The sequence below is a fragment of the Cyprinodon tularosa genome, unplaced genomic scaffold (genome assembly GCF_016077235.1).
Source record: "Cyprinodon tularosa strain WSP-4 unplaced genomic scaffold, ASM1607723v1 ctg70, whole genome shotgun sequence".
Classification (NCBI taxonomy): domain Eukaryota; kingdom Metazoa; phylum Chordata; class Actinopteri; order Cyprinodontiformes; family Cyprinodontidae; genus Cyprinodon; species Cyprinodon tularosa.
This window is the reverse complement of record NW_024039452.1, coordinates 830,417-850,292: the sequence shown is the minus strand read 5'-3', so window position 1 is coordinate 850,292 and position 19,876 is coordinate 830,417. Positions and strand designations below refer to the sequence as shown.

General features: G+C 39.8%; 1 protein-coding gene across 2 annotated transcripts in view; it reads right to left on the bottom strand.

Annotated features, from left to right (window-relative positions):
* The window catches only part of LOC119772167 (RAS guanyl-releasing protein 2-like), a 121,353-nt gene that overhangs the window by 58,968 nt on the left and 42,509 nt on the right, over positions 1-19,876 (bottom strand). For both annotated transcript variants that reach the window (XM_038268491.1, XM_038268492.1), the window contains exons 8-9: positions 7,067-7,183; positions 6,347-6,628 (exon numbers count right to left, since the gene is read on the bottom strand). In XM_038268491.1, the coding sequence (XP_038124419.1) occupies positions 6,347-6,628; positions 7,067-7,183 (399 nt within the window). The remainder of the gene's footprint in view (positions 1-6,346; positions 6,629-7,066; positions 7,184-19,876) is intronic.

Here is a 19,876-nt window from a genome sequence, read left to right as displayed (position 1 = left end):
ACAGCATGGTAGTTATATAAATCAGGGGACTTCAACTGGTGTAGTTTCCAAAGTTTTCATGCAGACTGAGATTGGATAATGTGGAGTTATGTAACGATTTTTGCTCCATCTTATCTCCTAAAACCCAGCAGGACTCAACACAGAGTCATTATCTTATCCAGCAGGTACTGACATAAGATAATTAAGTATTGACCGTGTTCAGCAAACCTTCCTGTTGTTCCTCAGATCTAAACCTTCATGAAAATGACCATTAGGGGACTTCTGTTGTGCTGTATAAATAAAGTGAATTCCAAAAGCTATCTCACATCAACACTGGCAGCCAGGCTGAGTAATTGATCTCTTGGGATTGTTTGAGCTCTCTTTCCCACATTCCGGAAACATTGGCTTAAAATAATGAAACACAAAAACAGAATCAGTAAAGAGGCAGTGCTAAAAACAGAAACCCTGTATTTCCATGTTGATCTGCACGCAGGACTAATTCAAATATTAATCTTTACACGTTGAAAATCATAAATACAGCACTTAAGTCTCTTTCAACAAGGTTTTTATCAATCTATATCATCAATTAACTGGAGATCAGTCGAATAAACATATTGATAGTAAATATATTTACAAAGCTTGCAACGTAGTCCTGAAGCCTCAAGAGATACACGCCACAAGTAAGAGGAAAAATTGGCTTTGGTATGCTGGGGAAGATTCTCAGTCATCCAGCCCTCCTTTGTTTGGCTACTGAATAAAGCCTCAAACTCAACGCTATTTCTGACATTTTGATTGAAGCTTCCTGGATGGGAAGCGAAATGTCTTCAAACTTGGAAACAAAGTAAAGTGGATTGTTTTTTTGTTTTTTTTCGATTGGTTTTGGTAACCACAAAATAGACCTAAATCAATGACACCTTTCGACACATATCCCGCAGTCTTTTTCAAATCTGTCGCCTCGCACTGTATTTTTCTAGACTTAGAATTTACACAGGCATATTGCACTTTGGTGATCCAACAGCACATTATTCATCAGAAGGATACAAGCGGACCGAGAATAACTACGGAAGCCGAGAGTGGTCATGTCTTTCTGAAATTTTTGATGGTGATATTCTCGAGAAAAGAAGTACATTTTATTATTATCTAAAGATAATGAAAGACGTTTTCTCAAAATAAGATGATCAATCTGTGTTAAAAATTATTACACCCTTCAATACCATAACAGCGGGAGAGGATTTATAAGTATTAGTCATGGCAGCCTATGTGTAATTCTGTAATTAATTTTGTGTTTAACTTTTAGGTAACGAGACGACGTTGTTGGTTTGATAATTTGCTTGAACTTCTGATTCATAAGCAATTAGACCTATGCCTCCGGCGCCTTAGCATCTGGTGTTTTCTGAAGAGCCCCTGTAACAGGTATAAGATGCATTAGCCCCCACAATGATTTGTTTATACTGTTTTCCATGCAATCCAATCATCCACTAAAACTTGACAATAAGTGAAAAGAAAAAGGAAACTAAAAAACTGATTATTTGCGTACACGTGGTACCACAACTGCACAACTACTGGCACTGCAGGCATGGATGGACTGGGAATCCAGAGCTGTTGGCCAGCCTCAATCATTACTTATGAAGGTTAATTATCTCGTTATTTCAAGAAATCAAGAAAACAATTAATGGTTTAACTGATGACGAGATAGTTATGTCATTATCTCGAGAAGGCAAAGGAAAAGGAAAAAAAAATGTGTGCATGACCGCTCTCGGCTTCTGTAGCTAGCCCAAAAACAAAACAAAACATTTCTTAAATGTGTCAAAAAAGAAAAAATGTCTTTACGATCTCTAAGATCTTTGGGGATATCTTTAAAGCTGCAGTCTGTAACATTGAGGAGAGAGCAGACTTCGACTGAAAATTTGAAGAAAAACAGGTTTCACGCCACTCCCCCACCCTCTCTGCTTCACTCATGCCCCACCTCCAAGCTCCACCCCTCCCACAGCATCTGCGCGGCTACCGCATGCAACCAGAAGGGGGGGGCGGGATTCAGCGTGTGTGAGCTGTGATTGACACTCCATCAGACGCTCCTCTGGCTGTGATTGGTTGTTTTGACTCGTCCCGAATTATTCTTTCCAGATTGAAATACAGGCAGTAGGCGGGACCAATTGAAGCAGTTTTTTTCAAAGGTTACATATCACATGTACTGCTGTCTGGGCATAGGGACAGTTTTAGCCAATATGACAAAAAAGTGATTTTTAAAACTTACAGACTTCAGCTTTAAGAACTACTTTAAAATAAGGTTCCTCTAACAAATAGTTTGTAGATATGTTATAAATTAATCTATGAAAACGTGGTTAGACACTAGGGAAATTTTTATTCTAGTTAATTATAGGGTCTGTAATAAATTAATCACAAATTATTGCATTTTAATCAAAAACCATATAAATAAAAAACACCCTCTTTCAAGTCAAAAAACATTTTTGCTCCTAAATGATTAAATACATTAACATCATAGGACAGCAACATGTATATTTATTCATATTAATCCATTGTTTTCTTTATTCAACCATTAAACTGTTTGGAAATAAAAATCATTTAGCCTTTAAAAAAACTCCTGATATTTTAAGCAACTTCTGTTTAAAACTAATCCTAAAGAAGTATGAACAGAACATAAACATGTATTACAGCACAATTACTTCCACTGAATTGGGTAAAAAGCCGTACAATTCTACTTTAAGAGTTGACTTTTGCTGTTAAGAGAAGTTAAAGTTCCAATTCTAATGCTGCGTTCACACCGGGGGCAGCTGGCGCGACAGAAGCAGCGAGTTTACATGCAAAGTCAATGGTTGACGCGCGTCAAGGCGCAGCAAAAGGTCCCGCGGCGCGTTTTGAGCAGCAGGCGCAGCGCGTCTGAGCAGCTGAAGCAGCGCGTCGGGCGCGTTTAAGCATCTGACGCGCGTGACGCGCCGCAAACGCGTTGCTGCTCGAGATGGAAAAATTGAATTTTTGCTGCTCGACGCGCCGCGTCAACCAATCAGAGAAGCTGATCTGGGAGCTGGCTGGGAGAGAGACACAGCGCTGATGACACAGACCGCTCTGATTACTCCTCTTAAACAGTTTATTAACGCATAATTAACTTAAAATGTATACATCTGCCGGCAGAATATGTTCGCTTTTATTATTCTGGTGCCTGCAGATCGGATTATTTAGATGAAAAACACCTACCAGCCGCCGCGGTGAACCGCGAGGAGGCGACCCGGCCAGAGGCTGCTGATGAAGGGATTCCTTCTGTCGGCGCACCGCCGGTATGTGGGGGTCTGAGCGGCTCCGACAGAAATAACATTGGGAGGCAGGATGGTAATCTGGATGAACTGACTGCACTGATGAAGTTTTCAGGTGTATTTTCTCACTTAAAAACATATTAAAACTACTTTATTCCCACTGATCACAGCAAATATAGCTGCAAGGCAGAGAAAGGATAGAGTAGCTCCGCCCAACGCGTGTCAGACACACTTTTGCACCGCGCAGCCAGAGCAGCAAAGCTGCTTCAGCCGCGCGTCAGAACTAACTGGTACAAGCAGCAAAAATGAAGCAGCAGACGCAATTTTGCTGCTTTTGCAGCGTCCGGTCTGAACGTAGCATAAAACTGACAGCAGAAATATGGCAGCACAGCTATGCATAGCAGCCTTTCCTTTCGGAGCTTAACAGTTTCTATTCAACATGCAACATTTACTATGACAAACATCCATGTCGTAACCCCTTTTACCAGGGAGTTGTTCAGTTTTTCAGATATGTTCTTACTATGTTAGGCTTGAATCTCGTCATGCGGTCCGATAGGGAAGCTTTCGTTTTGAGAATCTCTGTGTTTCCATAATATGAGCTGTTTCATTCCTTCCTGACTGTCAGTGGAAGTATTCAAAGTGGATATTATTTTTTACGCTCCGCGAAGGTTGGGGCTCTAATGTAAAACAGAGGTTAGCTACCTGACATAGCTAACGTAGCCCACCTGACTGTCACGTCATAAAATAACGCCTATGTTCCTGTCAGGACTCCTGTCTTTGTGTTTCTGTGTTTGTCTCCCTTCATCCACCAGGAGGCGCCTGGTTCTGATCCGCCTCCTCACACACCTGCGGATGTCATTAACGGAGTGTTCTTAAGCTGCTGACTGCCACTACCTCGATGCCAGAGTGTTTGCCAGTTTTGGGTACTCTAGCCAAGCTGAGTTTTGCTAAGTCAACTGAGTTCTTGTCAACCTGAATCTTAATCTTGTTTTTTTGTCTTTGCCTCTCGGCAGGAAGTCATCCTGCAAACTGGATTTCTCGGACCTTCTCTCCCTGGAAGTATCAACTGAGCTACAAACTGAGCTGGGGTTCAAACAGGAGGTTTGGATCCACTTTCCCCAAGAGATCGTTTGAGGTTCTCACTGAGAAAAGGATTATTCTCCACTACGACCCGTTCAAGTACCGCAGGAAATCTGAGTGGCAGTCAGTTTCTCCGTTCACCAACTAACAACCGCATTTTGGCCCTCCACCGCATTAGACAAACACTGGAACCACGGCAGAAAGACAGGAGTCAAGGATTCAACAACTTCTCTGGAAACGTGAGTCGGCAACCAAATCCTCTTCTCCAAGTTCACAAGTCAAATTCCCCAATGAGCCTGAACTAACCGCTGTGTCTTCCCCTCACTTTTTAGTTCCTGTTGAGCAGTGTTCAGAGCAACACTTCTCCCTCTGTTTAACCTCTTCAATAAAACCCGTTAAACCTTTTCCCTGGTCTCTCTGTTCGGTTTTCTGCATTTGGGTCTGAACTTTGTAAAATCATGACAGCTCCTCGCAGGGCGGGATTTATCATTAGGTAATTAGGTAAATTCATGGGGCCCCATAAAACTCTGTTTACATGTGTTGTATGGTTAATACAGCTATTCCTTATTTGTGCACGTTTTTTTTTTTTACAAAAATCCTTTTGCTAAAATGCCATCAGAACACATATTAAATGTATCTCTAGGGCCCCAAATGTCCTTAATCAGCCCCTGGTTCCTTGTCTCGTGGGATCCTGGCTGAGAAGTTCATATGAACGTTTGTGTCTAAGCAGGAATTCACAGAGCCATAGTTACAATATAACTTCTGTTGCACTGAGATGATTTCAAAGCTTGAGTTCCCCCAGTGGACCAAGACAGAGAAAAAATGAATAGTTTCCAACACATGACTTTACAATGTACAAAAAATACAGTTAACTGCATACATTTTTAAAACACTAAAATGTCTATATAATTAATTAATAAAAATTAATGAGTTTAAGTCCCAATGCTACTAAACTTTACCTAAGCTTTTTACCTATATACATCATCTGTTTTATTCAAAACATTGCAGACTAAGTTACTACCTTGTATGCATACCAAACTGAATGCCAAATAAACGCTTCAAAAATGACTTACAAAATATTAACAGATGAATTAATTTCATATTTGTAAACTATCATTTAGCCATCTATATGGGGAACCTTAGTGTAAACATTTTGCAAAAAAAAAAAACAAGCCAAAAGTTAATTACAGTGTTGATGGTTTGATAATCTAAGGAAGCTTTAGAGCAAATGGCCTTGGGTTATGACCCAGTAGGTCCACTTCTAAAGAGCTACAGAAAGCAAAATCCTAATGTTGAAGGTCCATATTAAATCTGATTAAAATCCTTAGACACTAGCTTTAAGCGGCTGTTCATGCTTTAAAAACTAAAAAAAAAAAACATTTAAGGAGGCAAACATCTTTAAGGGCACTCTTAACCTTTTTTTTCTGCTGGGAAACAGTTGTTTAACTCTTTTTTTTGTTTCCAATTTTTGGTTTCTCTCTTATTTAATGATTTTTATCTTAACAAATAATTAGATGTTGAACTGATCAGTCCAAACATTTCAGTGTTTTTTTAAAGCTTGTTTTTGCTACTTCTTGCTCTAGTCTCTGCTCCTTGGCTGCAGGGTTTCTGGCTTCCCCTTTCCACTTAGCAGCCTTCACCTTGCTATGTCATCATCCCTCTGCAACCTTTGGCATCATGTTCTTTGGTTGTTCTGATCCTGCCATTGAAATGATTTACTGCTAAAAGTTGGTGTTCTGGCTGTTTTTATTAACTCTGTCAGAGCCTGCACAGATTTGTCCCAGCTGGCTACAACAGAGTGCCTGACCATATCCAGTCAGCTCCCAGCATGAGGGAAAGTCTGTGTCCCAAAGAGGATGCCTGTCACTTTGGTGTTTGTGATTATTCTCAACTTTTTCTCCATTTGATCTAGTCTGACTGCTCATCTAAAGCCTTTAAATTTAAAGTAATTGTTGGCTAGTTCTGTTATGTTCATCTTCAGTAAGTTAGAGTAGATTAACTATCCCCCCCTCACTCACAGTGAGCAGGTTGAGCAGGTCAGTGTTGGAGTCGATGCTTGGCGGCGTGGTCTGGATCAGTGCCAGCTCTTGAAGGATGGCATAGAGCTGCTGGGTTTTGGCCAGGTTCACCCGTGTCTTCTCCTTGTCGACCCAGTCCGGCAGCGCCACGTGCACGGCTATCAGGTCTTTCAGGTGCACGCCGAGGATGGGGAATCGGAAGCCTGAGCACTCAGAGAAGCGCTTCCGGTACTGGCTGTAATTTCCACATGACGTCACCAGTTCAATGAGGCTGTTAAAAACCTGCAGGTGAGCAGATGGGAGGGAACGAAAGAGTTGACCAGAGGGGTTTTAAAACTATAGATAGCTTGTTGCTGCGGCAACTGTTTTTTAAAGAATCCCAAATGTTGATCAAATGTTGAGTAAAACTTTCCTCCAGATGGACTTACATAACGGCAGAGACAGTTTACATCCACCCAACTGTTATGATTAACTCTCAAGTCATGTGGCTAAAATTCATACTTCTAAAAAGACAGTGTGTAGGAGTAGTGGGCAAAGACAGGCAGCGCTGCAGCTCTCACAGAAGAGAGGTGGGCTGCTGAATCAAGATCCAATATTAAAGTTTAGCTATGCACACTGACATCCTGCAAACCCTGGATTTGGATTTCTAACAAAATATAAAAGAAACTAAAAAAACAGAAATAGAAAGCATGATTTAGAGGGCAACAGTAGCAACGGCACCTTGTTGGTCTCTGCACTGATGTGACTCTGAGTTTCTTTAAGACGGGAGATGGAGCTGTTGCTGAGGCCGCCCACCACCGCCATCAGGGTGTTGAAGTTCTGCAACTGAAGCAGCTTCTGTCATGGAGAAAGCAAACCACATGTTTACATATACAGCATTAAAGAGATTTTTTTTTCGTTTTATATGAAACAATATTCAGTCAGAAATTTAATTCAATACAGTTTATAGCTCATAGCCTGATCAGCCAGGCTGATACGATGTAAATGTGGCATATCAGAGAGAGTAAGGAGCTGGTGGAGCTCGGTTTCAAAGGTTGGTCTAACAGGGTCAGTGTCATCAGGTCAAAATCAATCAGATAACTAAGAAAAACCTCCAAGCAATTCCCTCCCTTTTTTACATTCTTCCAAGTCACCATGCAAAAGAAATCTAAGAAAAATTTGCTCAGAAAATTGCTGCTGCATTATGGGTAATTCTCTCATCATAACGTCCTGTCTCCCACGCTGTGATTAGTCTGGCTACAGTCAAAGGGCAGTTTGCCAGACTGACTAACATTACATTCAGTTAATTTAGATTTTACCGATTCAAAACGGATGTAATCACAAGGCAATTGTGAAAGACAATTCATCTTTCACACATTCATCAGATCATCCTGTCAGATTAAATAAATGTTTTCTATCCAAGGAAACAAATCCACTGCATTAAGTCTAGGGACTTTGCAAGGTTCATTCCTCCTTGATGAGCATGTAGTGGCAGTAGACATTCTCACTAAATCTACAGCAATCCCTCACCCTAAGCATGCATGCTGTGACAGTGGACAGGAAAAGTCCATTTTAACAGGAAGAAACCTCCAGCAGAACCAGAATCAGTTTGAGCGGCCTTCTGCTGAGGCTAGAAGGTAGAAAAAGAAACACAAAAGCAACATAGAAGCACTGATTGATGAATACTTTCTACGTTAGAGAAGGTAACAGTAAACTGTAGTAAACAGCTTTGTGCTGTCTCTGTGTAGGATGGAAAGAGTCAAGCAGATGAGCTCTGTGCCGGTTCACATGTCAAAAACTTTTACTGTTGTCTCATGTCTCAAAGAATAACTCAATCTTAAGAACTTTTAAGAATTTAATATTAATTTTTCTTAAAAATACTGCCCAAATATATGTTTCTCATTAATTCTGCGGCCCTAGAAGCAGCCCCTCCCTTCCCTGTGAAAATGAAGTGTCCATGACTGGTGTACGTGGAACAGAGGTTACACAGTGTCTACCTTGACTGTATAAACCAGCACGTAATGCGGTAATGTGAGGCAGAGCAGGATCTTATCTCCTTAGAGTTGATAAGATTAAATGTCTTAGTCATAAAAATTTGTTTTTTGGCTGAAAGAGGTCTTGGATTCTGACCAGCCTTTCTAAGGCGTTTATGCACCAGAAGTGATCCAGAGATGCAGGGCTGCTGGAATTACATTTGAACAGGGGGTGCTGTGAATTTTTTTTTAATTTGTTTTTCGGACTAAAGACCTATGAGCCTATAGACCTCCTATTTAAAATACAAAAAAATAAATAAGTAAATAGATTCACAGATTCACTACTGCAGGAGCGAAATTTTGTATGAAATAAAGGAGAGGAGACTGTTTTTACGTGTTATGACGGCTTTTCTGCAACACAAACGGTAAAACAACAGTATAGCTCCACCGTTGCTCCTTTATTCTCACTTTTTTTCTAAAACAGCAGAACTTCCTGGTCACACTACAGAAGCCTAAACAATTTGCAAAATGTGTCTAAATCAAATCTTACCCATAACAAACAAATAAATAAGTCATTTATTCTTAAAATAAGTGCATTTGTTCTTGAATTGAGGAGGTAAAAGAGACCTTTTGCCAATGGAACAAGACAATTTACATTTAAAATAAGAAAACACAATTGCATTGTCTTTTTTCAAGTGCATTTTATCTAATTATCTTATTTTAAGAGTAAAAATACTCATCCCATTGGCAAATAATGTCATTTACCTCCTCAAATTAAGGGTAATTACACTTAATTTAAGACAACTTTACTAATTTCTAGATCATTTGTCTAGTGCACTTATATTTTCTATAAATGAGGCTTACATTCCGACCCCTAATTGTTACTTCCAAGGGATAATAATTACTAAATACGAAACCCTAATTTATAACTGGGTTCTAAACATGTAATCTAACATCCTTATGTAACATTATCACAAGTTACTTGTTAACTAAACACAAATGTACCCACATCACATCCTGTGTAGATCTGAAGCTCTGTAGTTTACAGCATATTTGAATAACAACTTTACTGTCATGTACACTTCAGTGCACGAAACCAGGGTCTGTAACAAACCGACATCATCAGTTCTCAGGTGAATAACTTCACAATAACACTATACAACATAGATTTGATCAGCTGGTATGAACCTCAGTCACTGTGTTTATGTCACACGTGACTCTATTTGCTCCAAAATCATTTTACACAAACCACAAGGAAACCACAAGGAAATTACACAAGGAAATAATTATATTATTATACTATTTATACGTTATTGAACAGTTCTCCACATCAATTACACAAAGAACGTAAAATCAAAATGACCCCCTAAAAAATACTATGGTTATGTTAAACTGCACAGATAGATATGAAAGTATATTTGAATTATTGGATGCAAACTATTTCTCTTCTGATTTCTCATCTCGATCTGTATTTTATACAATGAGGCCTTTAAGTTTAATCAAATCCAGTGAAAACTTTCAAGAGCGCATCTGACAACTTCTAAAAAAACTTCTTATCGCAGGCATGGATAAAGAGATCCTGAGTTTGGAAGAAAACAATTTTTTATGTTTCTAGTTATCCCTAGGAACATACATCCATAACAAAATGAAAATATTTGGGCAGAAACTGCACATATGCGGGATGCTGATGGGGATTTTTTTAATATGTCATATTAAATCAAGCGTTAATTTCTGCAAATTTTGCACGTATGAATTAAATAATGTTGCGCATGGTCTCGTCGAGCTGAAGGAAGTCAGAGCGGAGAATGACGGAAGGAGCAGCAGAGGCTGTAGGCTTTGCTTTGTGCGGGAATCTGGAATGGAGCAGGGCGGTTATGGAGGATATGGGATTTCGGTGTTACTTTGAGCTACATGCAACAGGCTCTGGTTGCAGGTCTCCAAATGTTGAAGTGTGCTCTGAGGTTGTGGAGATAAACGTCTCTCATAAGTGGATGGATCGGAATTGGCATTTCCAGAAGAAAGAGGCTTTCTTTTGAAGTCTTTGGTGAAAAAAATAAAATAAAAAACTACCGGTAATAGTTGGCTGCTCAGTGGCGCAGTGAGTAGCACTGCTGCCTTGCAGCAAGAAGGTTCTGGGTTCAATTCCTGGCCCGGGGTCTTTCTGCATGGACTTTGCATGTTCTCCCTGAGCATGCGTGGGTTGTCTTTGGGTACTCCAGCTTCCTCCCACAGTCCAAAAACACGACTGTTAGTTTAATTCGCTTCTCTAAATTCTCCTTAGGTGTGTGTGAATCATTGAATGTCCTGTTTGTCTCTGTGTTGCCCTGCGATTGGACTGGTACCCTGTACAGGGTTTACCCTGCCTCTTGCCCATTGACTGCTGGAGATAGGTACCAGCACCCCTTGCGACCCCAATTGGGACAAGCGTGTCAGATAATGGACCAACCAACCTTTTCTCATATACGCCTATACAGTAGATGTCTTTGAAAGATTTAAAAAGCATGATATATAACCTTTAACTAATAAAGTTATTATTTATAGCGTCAAATAATTTTTAGTATTTTCTACCAGAAAAGCTGCCCCATAACAAGATACCACTTCCCCCGTACATTACAGTTGAAGCTAGTGAGCCTCCATCTTTCTTCTCTGTAACAACGATCAGAGCCATAAAGACTCACAGGCTCAGCTATTTTTTCAAAGAAAAAAAGTGCAAACATTTCTGGCTCAAACCTGGAAAAGATGCAGCAGGAAGCCTGGCCACTTTGATTGAGGCTAAAAGGTTCTGCACATAATATTTCTGTAGGATGGCAGCGCAGTTAGAGATGAACAGTCACAACTTTTAGGTTTTTCTATAATAAAAATAAATAAACATACTATAACATAATTATGCCGTGCTCTGTGTTAGTCTTTAATTTAATGGTTTTAAGATAGATCTACAATATTAGATCGATCTGATGTATCTGAATATCAAACTATTTTAATGAATGTCTCTCCTTTCTGTGTTAAAGTGGGGCTAACTCTTAATGAATAGATCTCTGCAGGGCTTCACGCTACCCTTCATCCAGCTGGCATCTCACTGAAAATCAATGGGGTCGCAGCCACGTGGGAGGTCTGCCACAGGGGACCATTTGATCCAGCTCAAACACCCTGAGGGATCGATCTGCAGAGTGGCATGGAGGGCAGCCCATCATCCGCAGGGCACGGATTTTATCTCGATCATACAAGTGCCCGAATGTCAATGAGGTTTTCGTTGTGAGGTCTCTGCAGTGGGCGTGGAAATGAAAATGCAGCAAAGTGGATAAAGGAAAGGAGCTGGGTGATGCGTTGTCCTTTGCATCAAAGGCAGATAGGCAAATTCCCGCAGAGCATTAAGGAAAATAAATTGGACTGGAGCTCTGCAATGTGGAAGAAAGCAGACCCTAGACTAATAATGCTGTTTTGCAGTGAAGAAAATGAATATGAGGTATTTGTGATGTGCACACTATAGGAAGCAGTAATGGGACACAACCAGCACATGCTGCTGAGGGGAAGCTGCAGAAATGTCAAGTGCTTTAAGACTACCTCCTATGCTGCCTCTGAATACAATTAAAAACAGCTTTGAGTTCATTTTCATCAGTACGAGCACCTGACTAATTTTCACAATAACATACCTTAGGAAAAGGAATTTTATAACATAGCATAAATCTTTGGCATATATTCTCATTTAGAGGCTTAATGAAAAAGGACTCACCCTCTGAATCATTTTAGCAAGTGTGACCAAGGACATCTGTGTGTAAATACAAAAGGAACTGAAGGAAAAATAGTAAGTCAGCTACAGTAAAACCTGAATATGCTAGCTCCTCTAATGCTCGTTAAAAGCAAAGGTGAGTACCCAAAAATTGAACTCAAATAAGACCAACACTACTTTTTTTGATAATTTTACTGAAGAGTAAAAAGTCGCCATTTATTAATTACCCAAGTGAGAGTAACAAAAACGTTAAAGTAATAAAATAAATGTAAGTAATAAAAAAAGACTACAATGTAAAGTTGTCAAAAAAATTCAGTTATTTAACGTGTGGCACGTTATTTTGAAAAAGTAATTAGTCATAGTTACTAGTTACTTCTCCCAAAAAGTAACTGAGTTACTCCACAATAAAAGTAACTATTGCGTTACTTTTGCAAGCATGGGGCGGATGTTACGCGCCTTTAGCGAGCATGCGCGTTTCCTGTCGCTTGCGCTGTGCGGAGATGCAGGGGAAACCGTAGCCTCGTGAGACCATCCTGATCTCGCGAGCTTTCAAGGTTTCACTCGCAGATCAGTCTGGCTACTCTCCGTTAAAGAAAATTTGGAGCCGTTCACCAAACGAACGTCCAGTCAGCGTTGGCTTTGAGGCGGGTTGAGGTGTGACGCAACGAGAAGCGCGACAGTTCAGTCTAAAGAACATGGCGTCTTCAGCCGATGAAACTAGCGTTAGCGTGGCTATCGAGCAAGTTTTATCGGAATTACAGAGTATTTCTTCACTGAAAGAAGAGCAAAACACTGCTCTGGAGGCTTTTCTCAGAGGAAAAGATGTTTTTGCTCTTCTCCCGACTGGTTTCGGCAAGAGTTTGATCTATCAATTGGCTCCTCTTCGTCGTCGCTCTGTTAGTACGTCATATGCTTCGTTGATCTGATTGGTTTATTTGACCCGTCTATCACCAACATAGGCCAATCAGCTAATCAGTATTTTCGCCCCTTCCCAAAATTAGTTCAACGGAAGGTTTCCAGATGGATGTGCAGAGCAAATCCATCTGGCGGAGTCAGGTTAGGGAAACCGTATCTGATGGGGAAACTATCTATCTGTGTGTGCTATACTTGAACACCCTCTAGCGGAAACACCCACCTACCCAACTGACAGACGTAATCTCACTATACATCAGCCAATCTCATTCTCCCCTCTCTCATGACAAGGCGCCGACGAGTCCTATCATGAAAAAAAGGTTATTTGTGCGACCTGAGTAACGTTCAGTGACGGGGTGTCGGCAATGGTAACTGCATTATAGTTACAGTCAAAGTAATAAGTTAGATTACTCGTTACTAAAAAAAGGCAACGGCTTTAGTAACGGCGTTAGTAAAGCTTAGTAACGTTTCAAATGAAGTATTTGAAACAAACAAATAGCAGAATTTTGAAGAAAACAATTCCAGTCAGAAGAAATGTTGGGAAATTCCATGGTGTTGAGTTTTCTTGTCTTATTCTTGTCCTGTCTTATAAAACATATGAAACCAGTACCTCAAGTGACAATATCAACCGCTGGATCTCTAAAATCATGGTCTGTCATCATCTCTGCCGCCATCATTTACTTAGAGCTAATGACTTCAAAATGCTCAACAAGCTAATTAAGAAGACGGACTCTGTTCTAGGAACTCCTCTAGAATCTCTGGATATTATTTCACAAAGAAGAATTCTGCATAAAGTGATGAACATTATGGACCACAATCAGCTTCCTTTCCAGAAGATTTTTACAACAACAAAGCGACTTCAGTCAGAGGCTACTCCAGATCTGGTGCAATACAGACCACTACAGAGGTTCCTTCCTGCCTACAGCTATCAACAGCTGCAACACCTGGATACAAAAAATGACCTATGAGTTACAGCAACATTTAATTTCTCTATGGGATCAATAAAGTACTTTTAAACTTAATTGAATATAAATGAAATAATATCTTATTAGAAAAAATATTATCTTTAATGGAAACATGTATAAGTTTTAAGTTTAAAAAGTTATAAATTATAAACTATAAATTATAAATTTATAGTTTGCATTTGTATAGTTGTAGAGTAGTTTTAATTACTGCTGTGATTAGGTTAGATCTCTCAGTAAATTGCATGTTTTATGAAAATGTATAAGTTTATGTACATTTATACTAGGTAGCAATTTGATCACCAAATTAGTTGGTGATAATTTCTATCAGAAATTAATTCTTCCAGCCTTAATGTAAGGCAAATTACAGGATACTGACATATCTCAACCTGCCATGCTGTTTTAATAAGGACCCCCAGGAAAGAGTAGATTAAAGTTTACTTAACTAATCCAGAGAAGAAAAATGTGTCAAACAGATCTTTAGCATCTGATTATTAGAAAATCTATATCTGAGAAAATGTGGAGATTGAGAAGCTAAAAACGTTTGCTGCTAAAAAGGTCAAATATGAAGAAATGTCACATTTGATGAGCAGAACAGAGTTTCTATCATAGAGGCCTACTGTAGCTGTTTCATCCTAATAGTGCTGGTCAATACTAGCATTTGTCCTCTCCCCTACAGAAGCATAGCTTCATAAATCACTGGAACATCACAGTGGAATCATATCATAATCAATGTGAGTGAAACACTAAGGAGAGCTCTGCTGGGCTCCCTTGACAAGAGCCCTAGGTGTTACAGCAGCGACGTATTCCGACAGGGAGACGTAGGAAACCCTGCAGAGAGCCAACAGAATAAATCACTGACTGACTGACTGATCTGTAGATACAAAAGTGATAAAAAACCTGAGTGGAGTGAGACTTTTTAACATGATGGAAACTGATCCAAAAGGCGACTGTTGGTAAGTAATGAGGATGCAATCTCAGAGCACTGCAGCCTATTAAGATGAAAATACATCTGCACTTGCTCTGCTTGACTGAAGCCTCATCTTCACAGTGGAGATGAGAGGATTGTCACGTAGAGGAAAAGCTCACAGCCCATCTGGCACACAACAGCAAACGATAACATCAAGCTGAAATGAAAGCTATTAGAGCGAAACCCTGGATGCCACTTAGAGCGATATTTCTTCAGTGAGAGGATGACAGTCTCCAGACATATGGTCAGAGAATTGTATCAGGCTGTTATATATGAGGCTGTCATTTGTTTCAGTGGGAATGATAGAGATATTATTTTTAGATTAGGGAGAGGGAAATCTTTTACCATAATTTACAATTGGTGACCCAATAAATCTAGGAATCTTAGGCTATGTTCATACTGCAGGCCTTCATGCAACTTCCATCCATCCATTATCTGAAACGCTTGTCCCGAGTGGGGTCACGAGGGGTGCTGGTGCTTATCTCCAGCTGTCAATGGGCGAGAGGTGGGGGGACAGGTCGCCAGTCCATCGCAGGGCTCAATTTTTTTGTGAAATCAGATTTCTTGCCATTGCCATTCACATTTCCAAATAAATGCGACTAGTATCTACTGTATACATTGTGATCTCCTGTGTGAACGGCATTCATACAGCTTAAGTGTCCCATATGCGCAGTACCTGACGCAATGACGTCACAAGCTAGCGTGCTCTGTGTTTACATAAGTAAACATGGATGGTAGTGCCAGAGTGCATCTAGTGAACTTTACCAACCTTAAATATACAATCTTTTCAATATAGTTAAACATAAATACTACTTTCTGCATCATCGTCCGCCATGGTTGTTGTTTTTCTTGCCGCCTCTGCATAGCAAGACGCATATTAGTGACCTATGTGGGGTATTAAAGGCGTACAGGTCGGATGAATGCGACCTCGCCGTTCAGACACAGGTTGCATTTGAAAAGATTGGATTTGTATCGGATTCTGGACCACATAGCCAAGTGGCCTGGGTCCCATTGGAAAAAATCGGATCTTGCTCAGACTGTAATAAAAGATCAGGTACAGGTCACATAAAATTTGGATTTGGGTCACTTCAGGCTGCTGTGTGAACGTAGACTTAGACAATAAATAAGAAATGGAATTTGCCACCCCTGTGGTTTTGTATGAACAAGTGATATATGGACAAGCAGTTATTTTGAAAGATTGATTGTTTCATTTTGCTACATTGCAGTGTTTCCAGTGCTGTTCAGGGTCACTAAACCTGGAAGCTAAAGGTCTAGCACCCCCATAGTGGCTAAAAGTTCCTCTTAGTGCCAATATCATGGAAAAAATACTTTTTTGAACTTTTTACTTTTTCGTAATTCTATTCTATAGTAGAAATATGCCCAAAAAGTATATTCGAAATGATTCTAAGTAATCTTTCACGAAGCAATTCTATTCTCTGAGCAGCAGCCATCTTGCTGGCAATGTGTTTCCTGGAACGGGGCACCTTTTACAGTTGTCTTTTGTATCTCTGCTTCTTTCTGTATGTCCGCTTCTGTCTCCTTGAACCCCAGTCGGCCTCGGCAGATGGCCGCTCACACTGAGCCTGGTTCTGCTGGAGGTTTCTTCCTGTCAAAAGGGAGTTTTCCTCTCCACTGTCGCTACAAGCATGCTTAGTGTGAGGGATTGCTTTCGAGTCAATGATTCGATGCCATTAATTGGGTTTCCTTAGATAGAAAACTTTGAATCAATTTGACTGTATGATCTGGTTGAACTATCTACACAGTAAACAACATTCAAACTTTCTCCATAAGCAGTAATGTGTGGCAGAGCGAAATAATTCCCGCTCAAAGTCGGAACAAAGCGGCTCCTCTATATGGCAGCCAACTGGTGCAAACATACAATAACCAACTAAATGAACTGTGAAAATGTATATGATGCATACAAAATGCAAGCACAAGTAACAAATACAACAGAGAAAATAAAATAATAAAATAAAGAACGCTGCAAACAGGTATAAACACACAGCCAATGGCATAAATTAGCTGCAAAGACACATATGATGTAAACTCCAAAAACACATAAACACAAAAAAAACTAAATGCAACAGCAAATCCCTGCAAAGAAAAATTCTGCAATCACTAAATATAGAATCAAAGAAAAAATATACAAACAAAAATGCTGCAACCACAAACAAAATGCTGTAACCACAAAAAGAAAATGATGTAAATAGTAAAAACAGCAGTAAACTGCCTCTACAACTGGGAAGTGTTCCAAACCGCTAATAGGAAGTTCAACATAAATTGAACCAGAGCCTCCATTGACAGCAAGTCAATGTTTAAAGCAGGATTTTAAAAAGACAACGTTTTAAGAAGCAACTGAGATTTCCCTTATCTTTTGTGTCATTTCAAAGCACATAGTCTTACAGTATTAGAGAATAATAGCATAGTTATGCATAGTAGCATATGTATAGTATAAGTAACACTCACACCAAATAATACTAATATGGGTTTTTCTTTGTTCAACTCCATCTAGTGGTCTGGAGGACTTCCTTTTTGCAGAGTGAGGTTGCTGCTGTTTTTATAATTTGCATAATTTTTGTTTTGTGATTGCAGTGTTTTGTTTTTGCTGGCATCGTTTTGTCTGTGGCTGCAGAATTTTGTTTGTGGTAACAGCATTTGTTTTTTGCATTTGTGTTGCTGTTTTTAGGTTTTTGTGTAATTTTCAGCGACATCTAACGTCCAGACTGCAGACTGCAGCAACATGAAAGTCTCCCCCCACCGCTTCTCCCCCCCAACAGTACGGCGAGCGTTACGGGACAAAATGTCTTCCACGACGTCCGCATCACCTACCTTCTCAAGTGATGAGGTTTGTTTACATAGATAATTTTACAGATAGTATTTCATTAGTCTGTGTAGGGTATAGATTTCATGTAGACTTTAGATAATAAATATACCCGTTATTTTTTCTACGTCGTTGTGACGTTTTGGTGAGCTGCATTGCATGGTGATATAAACAGACGAAGTAATTGTAGTCATTAGTTTAACAGCGAGATTGTGTTCGCTGGAAGAATATATATTCCCCGTTTACAGAGTCCAAGTCTTGTTTGTGGCACGGGGGTTACAAGGCGAGGAAGAGGGCGAGGAAGAGGTATACTGGAGAGTAACAGCATCATCACGCAGCATGTTATTGTTTTAGACAGGTCTGAGCATCCTGTACTCCAAAAACTGCAGTGATATTAGACAATTGTGTGTGTAGGATTAATTACCTGTCCAAGAGAAAACTGGCAACTTGAGCGTCACTTTGAAAACCTTTTTCCTCCATCAGTGACTTCCATCGTGTAAATGCCGTGCCAATGTTGATCCGTGTTTTTTGTCGTTTCTTGTCACGCTTGCGTTTATTCTCGTCGTGTTTCCGCTTCTTAGATGACGGGGGTTCGGTGTCCACCGCTTTTCGTTGTGATACAGAGTAGGCATGATCCTCCATTCGTCTGATGTTTGGCCACACAGTGCCAAACAGTTTGCAAAGTCACTCACGCCTGCCGCCTTGTTCACCTTTCTTGTTACTGAGGCGCAGTATACCTGCTTTTTCTTCTTCTTCTTTGGCTTCAGGCAGACTAAACGCTTCTCAGGCATAATACTGCCATCTACTGTTCAGTACCGTCTCAGTTAATCTCTCTCAACTTGCCGTAGTTATTTTTGAGCGTAATGGGAGATCTCGCAATCGCTAGTTTGTTGCCTCTGCGCTTGCCGTAGCGCAAAGATGTCTGCCCCCATGGCTGCGAGACCCGCTGCTATGTAATTATAAATAACGAATTCTAAGGCAACGCAAATATTATGGTTAAAAGGCTGAGTTCATAGGTGATGATAAATAACATAGTTATGTATAATATATTAAATTTCTGACTTTATATGCCTGTAATTATTACCCACTGTAGCTTTAAGTGATTGCAGCAATTGTTGTTTGCTACATTTTTCAGATACATTTGCTTTTCATGTTTGCATGCTTGCTGTTCTTGAAGCACATGTTTGCAACTTGTTTAGTTGTTTACTGCGCCTTGCCACCTGTTGGCAACTACTTTTAGAATCCAATTTGAACCCAACTTGTGGTCATTTGCCGCATGTCTCTCCCCTTCTCTTATACCCCCTTTCATTTCAGCCTTCTGTCAAAAAAAAAATGGCATAGTGCGGTAAAAACAAAAAAACAAAAGAATCTAATTTGCACAGAGACAGCGACTATTTTTTGGGAGGTGTACGACTTTGTTTAGCCTTCCTAAAGAAGAGCTGAACCTCTAGAAGTGGCCTGATACTGTGCTGCATGTCACTCTTTGCTGACGTCATGTTATGGGCAGCAGGTTCTCTTTGCATGGTGCTGTACATGCAGCAACATAGAACATCACAATCCTTTCTAGTCAGATGGTCTGCTGTTTTGTCATTTATACTGTAGAAGCCTTTAAAACATTACAGATTGGATTTTGCCAAACCCTAATATGCAAATGCATTTTGGCTTCTACAGAGGACAGCATGCTGGGAAACTCCCTGGTGTTGAGTAACTCTGCAGGGGTAGGTTTAAAGTAAATGCAAGACTGAATTAAACTGGGCCCTGCTGTGAGAGGATGTATTTCTGTCTTCTCTTAATCTCTCAGCATAAAAAAAACATGTCAGTAATTTTAAACTAAAGGGAAAATAATTGTTCAGTCAGTATTAACAATTTTAAGAACTCATCCTATTATGTTCATCAATATTTCATTTATTTGTTTTGTCAGATAAACAGAATTTTGTTACTATGCAGATTAACTGTAGATAGATTACAGCAGAAATCTACTGAGCTGGAAAATTCATACCTACATGGACAGTGCAATTTGCGATGCAAAATTTAATTAGACTTTTGGGATCAAATACATTTTAATCCTCTTTTATGAACGTGATTTTATCTATTATTTTAGTTAAAACAATTAAGTAAATATGCATCACCAACACACAAGGCAATTATTTGCAAGGCTTTTTCCCCGTTGTAGCCTTAACATAAAG